This window comes from Cephus cinctus, unplaced genomic scaffold, assembly GCF_000341935.2.
Source record: "Cephus cinctus unplaced genomic scaffold, Ccin1 Ccin1_scaffold0020, whole genome shotgun sequence".
Taxonomy (NCBI): Eukaryota; Metazoa; Arthropoda; class Insecta; order Hymenoptera; family Cephidae; genus Cephus; species Cephus cinctus.
Window position 1 is genome coordinate 458,066 of NW_014332768.1, and position 15,218 is coordinate 473,283.

General features: G+C 35.8%; 1 protein-coding gene across 17 annotated transcripts; it reads left to right on the forward strand.

Moving 5' to 3' along the window:
• Positions 1-84: 84 nt before the first annotated feature.
• On the forward strand, positions 85-14,973 carry LOC107266031 (endophilin-A). 17 transcript variants are annotated; one of them, XM_025082632.1, is made up of 13 exons: positions 85-222; positions 3,981-4,083; positions 6,051-6,119; positions 6,642-6,858; positions 6,944-7,077; positions 7,203-7,269; positions 7,900-7,971; positions 8,688-8,788; positions 8,859-8,980; positions 9,065-9,183; positions 10,016-10,108; positions 10,707-10,822; positions 10,956-14,973. In XM_025082632.1, exons 2-13 carry the CDS (start codon positions 4,039-4,041, stop codon positions 11,073-11,075), a joined length of 1,275 nt encoding a protein of 424 aa, XP_024938400.1. In that variant the 5' UTR covers positions 85-222; positions 3,981-4,038; the 3' UTR covers positions 11,076-14,973. The 17 variants fall into 17 exon arrangements, with proteins under 17 accessions (XP_024938400.1, XP_024938429.1, XP_024938425.1 ...); XM_025082661.1 differs by having other exon boundaries at positions 9,065-9,162; XM_025082657.1 differs by having other exon boundaries at positions 8,877-8,980.
• The last annotated feature ends 245 nt before the right edge of the window (positions 14,974-15,218 follow it).

Below are 15,218 nucleotides of genomic sequence, written 5' to 3' on the forward strand. Positions count from 1 at the left end.
TGCAACTGTATAACCATAACGTTTTAAAAATAAACATCATTTACTTATTTATTTCCCTACATAAACCGCGCGGCCATTGGCTCTGGCGTGATGACTCGAGAGCCATCCTTAGGCCATTTCAGTAGTCTTCGAACAGCTGTTCGCTCGCGTGTGTCAAATCGATGCAGGGGGTTAGGAACATAGTGCTCCGTCGGATCTCAACACAGAGTTAAATCGTTAAAGGTAAGCTAAAGAGAATTTGATAGTATAAATAGCACGCATAAGATTCAATCATTAGATCAAATGATGACAGCATAGCCTCAAAGTTCTGACAATACTGAAAGATGGAGGCCAGCTCTATTTTATCAGTAATCGAATTGATTATCGTCAAATTATAATAATTCCACTAGCATTCATCGGCCATGGATCAAGGAGCGTGGGTTTTGATGACACTTCAATAAATACCGATTTTCATTCAAAAACAACTATCACTGGTACAGCTTCTTCTTTATCGGTTGCCGGTTGCGTCAAAACCAGTTAAAACTTTCTGATTGGTTTGATAACTACAATTACAGTTTGGATTTGAAAATATTACCGAATAAGGTAGGCTACTTTTTTTCAGTGAGTACGTTAACTTTGTGAATTTAAATAATAGCCTGGATAAAATTAGGATTAAAAATAACGCATTCGAATTATTTGTGACATGATCCTTTGCTTCCACGCTGCTTTATGCCGGTGTCTCGTTCTTTTTGTATCGTATATATGTACCGTGAATAATGGCTTAATAGGAAATAATTTAATAGCTCGACCCCTCATAGCGATACATTGATTAACTGTGTTCAAGATACTTTACAGATTGTAATACGCAACGATTCACGTATTCAGATTTAAATTTAACAAACGTATTATTTTTACTTCCTCCTTTATGGAAAATGTCATTCCGAAATTGTTTCTGTGCAAAATAACGTGGCTGCGCGAGTACTTGCGGCTTTATCGTTTAATGCACGTTATTTGATGCATATTATCGCTTTTCCAACACAGATGCTGATATTCTAATTAGTCATGAATTAATATCGGACCACTCGTGACGAATGTTCGTAATTTTACAAAGTAATAATACGGTGTGTGGAAAGTTAAATTATGTGAAAGAAAACATAGGTAACTTTTAGCTTGATTTATAAAAAATAATAAATTCAGATTAAAAGTTTTAGCATGTTCACGTTTCTTTGTTATTACTTTTTTTAATCAGCTGAAACATGGAAATGTTAAATTTACGTAAAACAAAGATAAAAGTCTAATAGGCTAAGAAACAAAATGAGAATTGTATTTAGATATTATTAAAATCGATCAATTCTGTTTGAGGAGTTAGTGTATTTCAAAAGATCTTGCTATAGCAATTGAAAGAGGGACAAAACGAATGGGAAAAGAAACTTCTTTAGAATAGTCGTTGCTGATTTTCTTGATAGAATTATCAAAGCGGTCTTTGATATTCTCGAATCATACATTCTAAAAGGTAGCAATAGGCTACCAACATAATGATTTAGGGCCATTCCCATTAAGGTCTAAATTAATTTTTCCTTTCATATCACGTTAACGGTGGAATATATTTTTAGAGATATTTTTACCAAGTGCGAGGGTGGTTTACAAAGCGGATGCATACTCAGAGTCAGAGGAGGCGTAAATGCCGACAGTATTTTATCTGCCGATAGCAAGTTAGTATAACGGAACTGGGTATAGCAGTATATTTTCGATTAAAATTCTTCAAAAAATTAAACAAAAACATATAAATCAATAAATAAGAAATACAATATTGTAATTTAATTATTAAATCTACAAAGCCTATATTTCAACCCTTCAATTTAGTGCGAGGTTCGTTCGAGCTTCTTATTAGATAACACGTTTTCTCCCAGTTAAAAGAATTCGATTAAAATCAATAGAAACCGATAAATATTGAATTCAGTTATGATTGGGGCAATCGGAGATATTTGAATTCGAAGTGAATAGAATTCGCAACGAGTAGGTATCGTGTTAATAAGACTATATTAGTGATTACCCCATACACAAATGTTTAATTATAATAAATCTCATTGATTGCCAGTAATAAATATTAATAAAATTTCCCCAAAAAAATTTCAATTGCACGAATCTGGTTCCTTCCGACAATTTTCAATCGGTTTTAATTGATTTATTCAAGCAAGGTTTTTTACGTAAATAAAGGTAAAAAAGGAATCTATAAAGTTCACTAAAATTGTTGGAAGGGTTCCGAGTGGTGCGCGAGATGAATTCTCCCCCAGGGTTCCACGGATTCATATCGCCGATCCTGCGTCTCCGCGACAACGACTAGTGGCTTCGCAACAGCGTCCAAAGGCAGACGAATATCGCCCCCGCATATTTGAACCACCCTATAGACTGACACGCGTGCCTGAGAGGGTTGGTGGCGCACGGTGGTAGGAGAAAGCCGTCCCCGTATCGATCGCAACACAGAAAACTACCCCTAGAAAGGCGCAGTGTCGAAAAGACTCTCCCGGTGCTCGTATATCCACGCGGATACGTTTACTTTTGTTATATCCTCGAGTATCAGACATAAAAAAGAGAAGAATTTCTATCCTTTTATTAAAAGTCCATAAACTCAGTGTCCAGGGTGTTTCCGAATAAATTAGTCGATAAGGTCCAGCGGCCTAGGTAACAGGTGAGAGAAGGACATTTTCTTTTTTATCTTTTTCTACATTTTCACTGCCACTCTCCTGATAGACTTTTTTTTTCATTTTACTTCTATTCTCCCATTCAGCACCCCCTCTCGGTCTTTCATTTTTTATATTCTCACCGGGACTCAAGAGAAGACGAGATATTTGTATTGTAACAGACGTACACCGTGTCCTTCGTGCACTGTGACCTCCATTTTTTTTAGTCTGAGCGACCCTTCTTTTTTTTTTTAAAGAAAAACAACAATCGTCCGTTACGCTTTGCCGATTTGAATTCTAACCGTTGTAATCGCGATAATCGCGCTCTATTTTCGACTAGCGTCATTTTTTCGAAACTATACTGTCTGATGTTTGTCATATGAATTTTTGTTAGACCAACGTCAACCTCCTAGATCGCTCGCGTTGTGTACCGGACTTTATTGTCGTAAGATCTTTCTTTCTTACTTCACTTCGCTTCTGACAGTGGATGAAGCCAGATGTCTGCTCGCTGGATACGAATCGGCTGGCTCTTGTCTCATTGTACGAGTACTTGCTCTCATTAAGCCTATTAAAAAGGCGACGAAATTGCTCGTAAAATGAGACTCTTTTATTGGTTGCTTCTTCGAAGATTCTCTCGTGCCATATCTTAATCTCTACGTGTACGTAGATTAGACGTTTTATTTTAATTGAAGTAATTTATAATTGTCATTTATATATATATATATATATATATATATCACATGCTAGATAATAATTTAAACAGAAATATCATTGATATACTTTATATTTTATTCTGTCAAAATCACTATGTTAATTCACCCTTGACCTTATCCGATCTTAAACTTTTCTAGAAGGAATTCATTAATAATCACATGCTAGATAATAATTTAAACCTCTTTTATTGGTTGCTTCTTCGAAGATTCTCTCGTGCCATATCTTAATCTCTACGTGTACGTAGATTAGACGTTTTATTTTAATTGAAGTAATTTATAATTGTCATTTATATATATATATATATATATATATCACATGCTAGATAATAATTTAAACAGAAATATCATTGATATACTTTATATTTTATTCTGTCAAAATCACTATGTTAATTCACCCTTGACCTTATCCGATCTTAAACTTTTCTAGAAGGAATTCATTAATACCTGAATTAATACCAGTCAACGATTAAAACCAATAAATCAAGCGATTTAATGAAATATTAATATCATCAAATCACGATAGACAATAATTATGGAAATAGAAAAATTTCCAGCATATCATTCGTCTGTCAATTAATTATATCTAATGCTTAATTTTGTCTTTCAGAATCTGACACGTTGGTCAATTACGTGAATCGGAGAGGAATAAAGGAGAGCAGCGCGCCATGGCGTTCGCAGGCTTAAGGAAACAAATTAACAAGGCGAATCAGGTAAACTTTTCTCGTTGCTTCTTCTTAATTGTCATTATTCAGTGTTATTACATTTATTTTCAAAATTTCCATATCACCAGTTCAACGCAAAGCTTGTGAAACTTTCATCCCTCATCCCGACGCTTCTTCGCACTTCCGTTCCTAACGCAATTTCAATTAGCATGGAATATGGTGATCGTCGTCTAGCAACTTTGCCAAACAAGTCGAATGGAGGCTGGGACACAGGATTTCATTCTCACGAGTTACTCTACTCATATTGACCTCGGCCTCGGCCTCAGTCCTCGGCTCGTGACCTTTGGCCTTAATTGCGTTCGATGTCCCATTAATGAATGACTGTTTTAAATGGCACTACGTTGTTACCTGGCATAATCTGTGCGTATGGCGATCCGTGAATTTGTATGGGCATTTCCATTGTGATGCCCCTGTACAATTCTTGGTTATTTATATTCTATTACCGAAGAAACTGACCTCTTCCCTTAACAATCAGGTCACACCTTACTCCAGTTACACGTATTGGATATAATAATGTTGGTTAGGTAGATCTTTTAATCTCAGTTTGATCATTGTCAACCATGCTGTTTTGTTGGTCTAAGGAAAAGTATAAAAAATTTGTTCCGTCACTTAGGTATATTTAAATTTTGTCTTGATACATTGAAATTTGACAGTTAGAGTGATTTTCGTATCGATTTATATGTTTTATATTATTTTATATTATGTTTATATATTTTCGTTTCGATTTATATGGGGCAGTATCGATCAAATTAAGTTATTATCACATTGCGTTACTTCTTTAATGATAGAACTGTGTAAATATTATAACGAATGTAGTATATTATCTTTTTTGTTATTGCAATTAGTTGTTATTGCTACTGGATAACTGTGAGAGTCAATATAAAAAATTGGTATCGGTGTTTTCATAAAGTAATAAAAGTAATCGATAACTTATTACAGAGCCAAAGACATATGTATCAATTCAAGCCCATATACAGGGTGTGACGTTTATTTATTTCCGGAAGAAAAATTGAATCGACAAATTGAAAAAATATAATTTGACCTTCGAATTACGTTAACGCCTGCACTTAGGAAGGAATTTCATAACGTAATCTTTCGTCCTCCTTGTAACTGTGTAGCTTCAGTCTGAAATATTTTTTTATATCCAGCTTAGTTTCCGAAAAAATCTATCCGGTCAGTATAAATGCCACCACCCGCTATATCCGTACATAAAGGTTCTAGACACAATTCAGTGTTAAGTAAGGGAGAAGCGTAGAGGCAAACCGGGAATATAGGTCGCACTGAAATATAGGTCAGGGCCGAGGGCGGAAGTGGTAGAATCGCGCAGTACGGCTTCCTTGGCGAACGAGTACTTGGTGAATTGATAATTGTAAACGGCGCCAAAAGTCACAGGAAAGACGCCTGGTGCCGCGTTGCCTGCTGGCGACGTTCTCAGGATGCCTTCGTGTCTCCTGGCAGGCTTTCAACTCATCTTTCACATCCTTATGCTTGCACGAGGTTTTAGATTAAATGTTGCGGATATTGATCGACCTATCTGGAAACTTTAATATTTCTTTCCTAATTCAATTATTAAAATTCTAAACATTAAATTTTTTTATAATAACTTACCTTTTGATTTGACTAGGATACTTTGAAGACTTCTAGACAGCCTGCAAAAGGAAACTACGAAAATCTTCACTTCTATCTTGTATCATAGAGTCAGTCAAATTTTGAAAACTTTCTGCACGTGCGGCTGTCGGCCGCCATGTTTCTAATTTGCGATAGGAAAAGTCACGCGTCATCAAAAATGTACTGGCTAATCTTACTAATGGACTCGCTCGTGCTCATTTTTTTTTGTTGTACTCTTGGGGTGTTTACTTCGTTTCTAAGCCGCGACTTGATACATTATGGTCACGTGTTATTGCTATTTTATGTGATTGACGTTATAATGAATTTCGCAAATTGCTATTTTGCAGTATGTCACTGAGAAGATGGGTGGTGCGGAAGGCACCAAGTTGGACGTCGACTTTGTGGATATGGAGAGGGTGAGTTATTAATATATTCTAAAGTTTCTGACAATTACACGTTTCCGTTCTTGTCATCTTTTTTTTTTTTTTGTAAAATCATTTTTGTTTGTCGTGAAATCATTACGGTTTCTATTTGTGGTTGTTACGTGGACGAAGACGGTTCCTTGAAAGAGAAAGAGTCAGGAAGGGTGAGTGATGGCTTCTGCGAAGTTCAATGAAAAGGATGTTCGTTGAATGGAGAGGAGATCATTGGATACGAGAAAGTTCTTGGCGACAAGTTTGAAAATTCATGCTGGAAGTCAGTGGGCGAAAATGATTTGATATCTGGATTAAGGTAGTTTCTGGTGACATTAATATCAACCCTTTTCATCTGGGATCTTTGAAGTGGAGGTTGAAAAGGGATATTAGGATACAGATCTGAAAAGCCACTTGATCTAGATGACCATTAATAATTTATCATATCACGCTGTGTATTTGAAGTAATAATATATGACATTTTATTAAATAATAAATATTTTTCTCCTTTTCTTTTCAATCAAGAAAACGGACGTCACGTGCGAGCTGGTCGAGGAGTTGCAAATGAAGACGAAGGAATTTCTCCAGCCAAATCCAACGGCCAGAGCGAAAATGGCAGCTGTGAAAGGAATAAGCAAGCTCAGTGGTCAGGCAAAAGCCTCTACGTATCCTCAGCCCGAAGGCGTACTTGGAGATTGTATGTTGATTTACGGGAAGAAAATGGGAGAAGACAGTATTTTCGGTAAGTAATTAATTTATCAATTTTTGTTTCATTCAATATCTTAATATTACAATTTTATTTTGACATTGACTCATCCTTTCCTCAGGTCAAGCGCTAGTTGAAATGGGTGAGGCCATGAAGCAGATGGCCGACGTGAAGTATTCACTAGATGACAACATCAAGCAAAACTTCCTGGAGCCTCTGCACCATCTGCAGACCAAGGACCTGAAGGAAGTTATGGTGAGGATTTATTTAAAAAGTTTTTCACTCTCATTTCTTTTCACGTCGCTTCTAGCGGCTAGGCTCTTACACGATGTATCATATTCAAATATGTCTTCGTAACCAGTCATTTATTATAATTTCAGCATCATCGGAAGAAACTGCAAGGCCGAAGACTCGATTTTGACTGCAAGCGTCGACGTCAGGCAAAAGGTAACTTTTGTCCATCAAGTTTCGTTCATTTAACGTAGGGCTGCTGGTCCTCTTAACCAGTGAAGAAGATTTACGTTGAGTGAGTTGACGGTACGAGGGGGATGAAATGGATGAGGGCTAATAGAATTCTAGAAGAAATCACTGTCTGTTTATATTGATGCACTTATCGCGAGAACGTGGTACCTTACCTTAATGAAAGGGCTAAGAACGTGCAGCTAGATGCATGCGCATCTGCATGCTGCACCGGAACCTACCATGTGGCATGATGCGGCACGTATAGGAATGGTGATTAAGTTTTTATGTAGAAGATTTATATCTGAACATTGAAACCTCATAATCGTTTTTCCAGAGCACTGTACTTCCGGTTAGATATATTTAATAGCTATTCGCGTCGTTGTTTTCCATCACGTGATTGGATGACAGAATACAATTAGCTACGAACGAGGAGATTTGTTCGATTCACAAAAGACTTCCGGCTCTTATAACGGAACTTACAACGGCTTTCCTTCAAGTCATAACAGTAATATCGTTAATCCAAGTTCCTCTAACGTTGCAAAGTCATCCAATCTCTTTGGCATGACCTGCATTTTTGGAATTTTATTTCTTGTTGATCGATTGGTCAAATATTAGCCGCTGGAAAACGGTCGAGCAGCCCACATTTTGGAAGTCCAGCTAGAACGAGCACCCCGTCGACTTCCGTGGGTACGCAGAGTTCATCGTCTATCACCCATCCATTAACGAATCGTTTTTTAGAACTTTGCTAGATTATACTATAGTCCGTAGTAGAAATCCTAAAATTTCACGTACTCTAAAGAGACACGGTTATTAATACCAGATCTTCAGTCTCCATACATCCGTCAATATCCGTCATGATAACCTGGACAGTTCAACAAATAATATTACCAGTCTTGCCAATGAACGAACATTGATTTTTCACATCCGGTAGTCGCTGTCGTATCAATAGCTAAAAGAACGGCAAAACGGCCTCCTGACTTTTATATCTGACTGAACTTTAATATCCGTCTCGTACATCCGGTCTATATTGATATTCCTAGAAAGAGAACTAATGTTCTAGATCAAGTATATAATCACCGGATTAGAATCTGAGCATGTAATCTGTGTATATTAACCGCTTTTACAAGAACTCATCGTATACGTAATACGTGCACTGTATTTGTACTTACTGACACGAAGTATGAAAAACCAGCTAGAATAATGTTCACTTAGTTTTACAATGACATTATGTCTGGCCTATCGTCCCCTTTATTCATTAGACAATCCATATTGGTGATACCAGTTTGACGTATCTACGTATACACTACGATCCTAAGAACTTTAGATTATTCTTTATTGTTCGTTTAAGAGAAACCCAGTAGTGCAACTTTTTAATGTTCCTATGGCGCAACCTTTGCGTACAGGTTCTCACGTTTCAGACGACGAGATTCGTCAAGCCGAGGAGAAGTTCGCAGAGAGTCTGCATCTCGCTCAGATGGGAATGTTCAATCTTCTTGAGAACGACGTAAGTATCTGGTCAATGTTCTATGAAGATTTATCGAAATTATAAACAGGTTTTACGTACGACTTTAAAGAATGCCCTTCACTTTCAGATCGAACAAGTCGCCCAGCTGGCGACCTTCAGTGAGGCTCTTCTAGAATATCATCAGCAGTGCATCGAGATCCTCAAGGTGCTCACCGAAACATTGCTGGATAAGTACGTAATGCTTTTTGTCAAAATTTCAGGTAACTTTGAATACAAGTCAATTTCATGGGTTTGAAATCTCTTTTGATTACGCAGGAAAGAGGAAGCGGCGAATCGACCAAAATTGGAGTTCGTACCGAAGACCTTGGCTGATCTAAATGTCGAAGGAATCAGCTCATCGGATACCATGAACGGTGGGAACTACTCATTTTACGGTAAAACCACTTTTACAGTTTATTGTACAATTAACGACATTGGGGTTGGCTGTATACATTTTTTTATCATATTTATCAATGTATATGTATGTATAGTATATATATACATATATATTACATTCAATCCCTTCTATGCGTGTACTGTGTGCAATGATTCTATTCCCACTTGCATCGTTGTATCCTTTTTTAACCCTTTTCTTTCTCCGTGAAGTCTCATTCTTATTTTATAGTTTTTTTTTTTGTATTGTTTCTTTTTCTTTGATTACGGAGAAGATCCTTTATTTATTTTTTTCGAAATATTCGATATATACAAAGATATTGTTGTGTCGTTGATTGTCACATAACACACAGAAACACTGTTCATATGTGAATATCTTTTTATGTTAGTATACATTTGTCATATACTTTTATTTTTATTAATATTGACAGTGAGAGGGTGACACTCTTTGGTTGTGAGTAGTATAATTTATTTGATCGAATGTATCAGATTGATTCAATTTAAAATTATATTTAGTGAGAAAAATTAAATTTGTAAATATAGTGTTCGCCCTAATTATTTTTCGTGGGAAAGGAATAATATATTTGGTTTTTGGTCAATATTCTATAATCTTGATGGTTTCGAAAGACAACAAATGTCAAAATATATTTTTATAAAAGTACTTGGGAATCCCACTACTTACCCCTCTTTTATATGTTTCTCATTCTGTATCTGAATATCTTCACTTTTACACTTTTTACACTTTTTCTATTTTACTGCAATTTTTTATCTCCGTTTTTTGCTCTGTGTATACTTGTCGCATACTTGAATGTATGTCCTTCTGACACACTGTAGGGTCAAGTCGAGCGGGGTCTCCGGTCCACGGAGACGGGAAGCGCTCACAGCTCGAGCTATTTCCGGCCGGAAACCCGCCGCAATCTGCCAATGGTAAATTCTGCATGGGGCTGTATAACCGCAAAACTGTAACAGACATAACGCCAGAGTTTCATTTTCTTGCACTTTATATAAAAGAAAATAATGAAAAAAGTCATAGAATTTGTTCGCTGATTTCACAGTTCTCCAATTTATCCACACACCATCCACACTGTTCATCGGCATGCTTGGCACTTCTTCATTGAATGCTACTTCATACTACTTGTTCTTGTACTGTAATTAAAGGATTCCTTTATTTTATTCTCATCCACCTCAATGTGACCAGAGGACTCGAGATCATTTTATCAGTCATAATATATTTTGATTTATCATATCTCTTTTCTTATCATAAATTTTCCATTCAAAACTTTAGCACGAGTTTACCTATAGTAATACAGTAGAGATATTTCAATCAGAATAATAATATAAAGTTTAATGTTGCTACAAAAGTCTAGACGATGAGTCATCAATGTAGTAACCAAAAACCTGCATACAGGTTCGAGTTGTAGCACGTTTTTATGTAGTCATGATGAACCTGGATTGAAACTCCGCGTTAAAAATAATTAACCAACAATTGATAGCTGATTTGATACAAAAACATCAATAATTTCAGCTTCTCCGTTGCCATCACCCAGCAAGTCACCAGCCAGAACGCCAATGGCAAAGCAACCTTGCTGCACAGCACTTTATGACTTTCAAGCTGAAAACCCAGGCGAACTTGGATTCAAGGTATAAAATTAAAAAATAATATTTGCTTTATCCATCGGTAGTCAAGAGATCAAATGTAGTCAGATATATTAAATTTGAGCATATACACCATCGTTCACTATGACTGTTCATAAGTTTGATTTTATTTTTTCAGGAAAACGACACGATCACCCTGATTCGAAAGATTGATGAGAATTGGTTTGAGGGCAGCCTGAATGGTCGCACTGGCTACTTGCCTGTAACTTATGTGCAGGTGGTTGTGCCACTACCTTAAAATGGTTCGACGACTCTGAAGCCAAATAACTCCTGAATTCGTTCATTCGTGTCTACCAACAAAATACTTATAATCTTAACCTAACCTAAACCCTACTATCGACCTATTTGCGTTATCGTTTTATCCTTATCAAGGAGATCCGAGTTACAAAGCCCTCCCCTATCCCCACACAAAATCTCTATACGCATGTTATTGTACATACATAACGTTATAGTGTCTTTTATCAACGTAAGGGACTCCATACTTACGTATACAGGACATATAATTATACATACATATATATATATATTATTAATAAAGTATTTACAGGGTGGTCCAACGAAATGGATCTCCCTCGGCAATGTCGCAGCAAATCTTTAGAATCGTGGGAAGACGTTGCCGACCAAAGTTGTATGATACAAAGTGATACGTTGAGTGGACTAGATAGATTTCCAAATGATTATACCAATTAATTAATTGTATACTTATTTTTTAATTCTAATCTATATATGCATTTGGTGTAAGATGTTATGTGGAGAATTAACGTGAATCAAATTTTAATTAGTATGGTTTCGTTAATAGCTGTGCAATTATCGCCATTTTATAGTACCATAATGCATTCAATGAATTGTGGATTGAACTGGTAGAATGCTCAATCAGCAGTGTTTGAGGAATAAAATTTAAAAGACATTAGATAAGAGTTATAACGTTGCACCGTTTACGATTTGATTAGAAACTTTATTAATTATTAGATTCATCATAAATCTAAATTTTTGAAAAACAAAACAGAAATTGATTCTTTATCGACACAACTGATAATGCAATTAATTATTTAGAAGCATTTCATTATAGTCAAAATGAATGCTAGAAAGGTTGCATAATTTCGGATAAATTTTCGCCGTCTTATTAATTTGTAACGATATTCGATGGACCACTCGGTATATACTTATCACATACAGTACCTATGACGTAACTCTTTACACCGGTCGACGTCGCCCATTTTAATTTGAATACTATTAAACCCGTAGCGTTTATTCGGATAATGCGTTAATAATAATATATGTAGAAGCGTTCAATTATGTTAATTGCACAAAAGTCTAGAGTCCAATTAAGACAGCCTCCAAATTTCGTACGTATCTCGGTGGCTCCAGTCAGTCTCTTAATTTCAATTACTTTATCAATTTTTTGAAGTTTCCCGACTAATGGTCGATTCACAGACATCACTTCCGTATCCGGTTCCACATCTATACCGTTCCGACTGTCCAACACGCTATTACTGTCACACAGTTTCAGTTTAATATCTGTACTGCAGTTGCAAGGAGTCAACTCCCTTGTGATGTATGTCAAATTTATTAAATGAAGCTCTTACAATAATTAATCTTTAGTATCTGTCGTTGCATGAAAACATGGTCGCCAGTGTGTTGGACAGACAGATGCTGACACTGATACCCAAGTGTATTATAGTTCTCTTTTCCATTTATATTCGTTGAAAGATTTGCTACGTCAGTACACGTATAAGTGCAGATCCTTAAAATTACACTAGATTATTAATAATAGAATCGTAGCCATCCGAGATTAATTCATCGTGCGAATGCTTCTCATCTAAGTTAATATTCTCAATTGTCAATATAAAACATTGAGTTTATGTAAAATAAGGACACGGCGAATTACATAGGATAGAAATAATTTTTGCCATGTGGCACGAGCATAAGTACAGAGATGCATAGAGAAGACGCATAGACAGAATTATAATGTTGTATTTTACTTATTTCTAATAATTCATTTACTTATTAATGCCTAGTATACAATTAGCGAACTCTGGACAGGTCTTAGGTTCGGTACGGCGATCAACCACTAATCAAACGAATGTGTATCATTCGAATTTAATAGTCTGTTTATTGATTCAATATTGATTTAACTGTACGTTACCCAAACACTTTTTGCGATTTCTTTTTAATCAGATGAATTATCAAAATGTCACGTATGTTCATATATTCTTTTAACTTTTATTCATCTTCTTCTTCTTCTTCTATCTCTCTCGGTATGCCCAACAGAGGGGTTTGGAAGATCTTAGTATTTTACCATGTTAAGTACCTAATAAATTTGACAAAAATACAAGAAGAGGGTAACTGAGAAAAAAAGTGTGCGATTAAATTAAAATGATAAAAGGGACTGAAAATGGTTGGTGGTAATGGTGGTGGTGGTGGTGGTGGTGGTGGTGGTTACAGAAGAAAAGTAAAGGATGATTCTTGAAGAAGATGAACAAGGGATAAGAAATACTATATCCTATGTGGCTCGTCGAACTTCCATACCTCTGCCAGAGTGGTCCAGATTTCTTTACATTAAAGAGATAGCTTATCGCAATAATTAATGATTAACGATTTATTAGCTTTATTCGTCTGACTTTAACTACGTGGATTCAAACCGTCGTAACAATGAAAGTAAATAAGCGATTTGATTATCCGTTGCCGCGTACATTCTTAGATACTCTTCGTGCGATATTTCCTAAGCATAATGTTTAACGCTAGAGTATATACATATATACATACAAGAAATATATATATATATATATATATATATATATATATATGTATATATACACGTAGTCGACTATTATTATTTTTATTATTAATTATTATGAACGTCGTTGTTGTTGTTATTATTATTATCGTGTCATCGTCATTGATTAACAGACCCCGATGCGAAAATCGAGTCTTAAATTGTTTTGCAAAAAATGGGAAAATGCGAAAGAAGAGAAACATTTTCGCATTGTTTTCGTCGTTAGCAATAAAATAATGAAATACCACTAAGTATTTCCTTTGAGAGCTTTCTCGGTGCGAATATTATGATTGTTGTATTATTATTATTAATAGTTAACTCTTATTATCGCGTCACTATGATAATATTATTAGTATTATCGGTACTGCTAATATTGTTTATTAATACTACTATTGCTACTACCACTAACTACTACCAACTACTGCTAATATTGGATAATACCTTGGGACTATTTATTTTGTCGAAACACGAAAATCCGAGGACTATGTAAATTTTGGACTTGACCATATCTCAGTTTTGACTTAAGGGAAGAGCTTGTTTGAGATATAATTGTATAATTGACTGACGAGGGCGACGGACGTTGTACTCGGAAACGAAGGACAAAGAGAAACGAAGAATAGGAAGTACTTCGCGGTGTTATAATGAGTGTCGTGCAATATATAAATTTAAAAATTTTGAAAACCAGGTAAGGAGCGACCGCTGGTTCGGTGTTTTTCGAATCGCGCAATATTCGTTTCCGAACGATCCGATCAGCTAGAGCGGCATAATTTGCGAGTGGGACATGAGAAAATGTAGAAAAAAAAATTGAAAAAGAAAAGCGATAATTCTCGACTGTGTCAATTATAACGCGCGAAAGTTGATTAAAACGAGAGCTTTTCGAGAATAGATATATACGACGCTTGGGAAATTTTATAAATTGGGACGTTTGAAACTTTGAAAAAAAAATCTAAGAAAATTGCTCCTCGAGCAAAAAAGCAATAGACGCGTAGAGGATGTTTATGCGGAACGTATGTTTCTTTTTGTATACGAATGACGTACCTCTGTATCTTTTTTTTGGCAATTATATTCGAAAAACACTGTGCCAGATTCGCATGTGCGAAATCACGCACGGTATATATATATATATATATATATATATATATATATACACATAGGTATACAGACTATTGAGAATTGTCAAAGCGACGTTCGCATTACGGACTGAAGCAATTATGAAAACGCAAATGATCATTATTGATTATAGACATATACATAGTGACACTGACACCGGCATTACACGTGGATCAGATAAGTACATTAAATGCAAAATGAAAAAAAAAAAAAACAAAAAAAACATACATTTACACAATTAATGATTAAACACTTGAATCGGTATCTTATTCTATAAATGTTGGCTATTGTTAAATATTGATTATCGTTCGGTCGACGATTTCCTCGTCCAGACGGATTGCGCCGGGACGTCTCGCTTCTTCGTCGCTAAAAAACCGTCATCTTGATTAAATTGGATTTGGGATTAAGAGCCGAAAGAACAAAAATGAAATAGAGATAAGAGCCACGAGGAATGCGAGTACGTTCATAAAAGGTACGACCCTCCGCCCCGCGCGC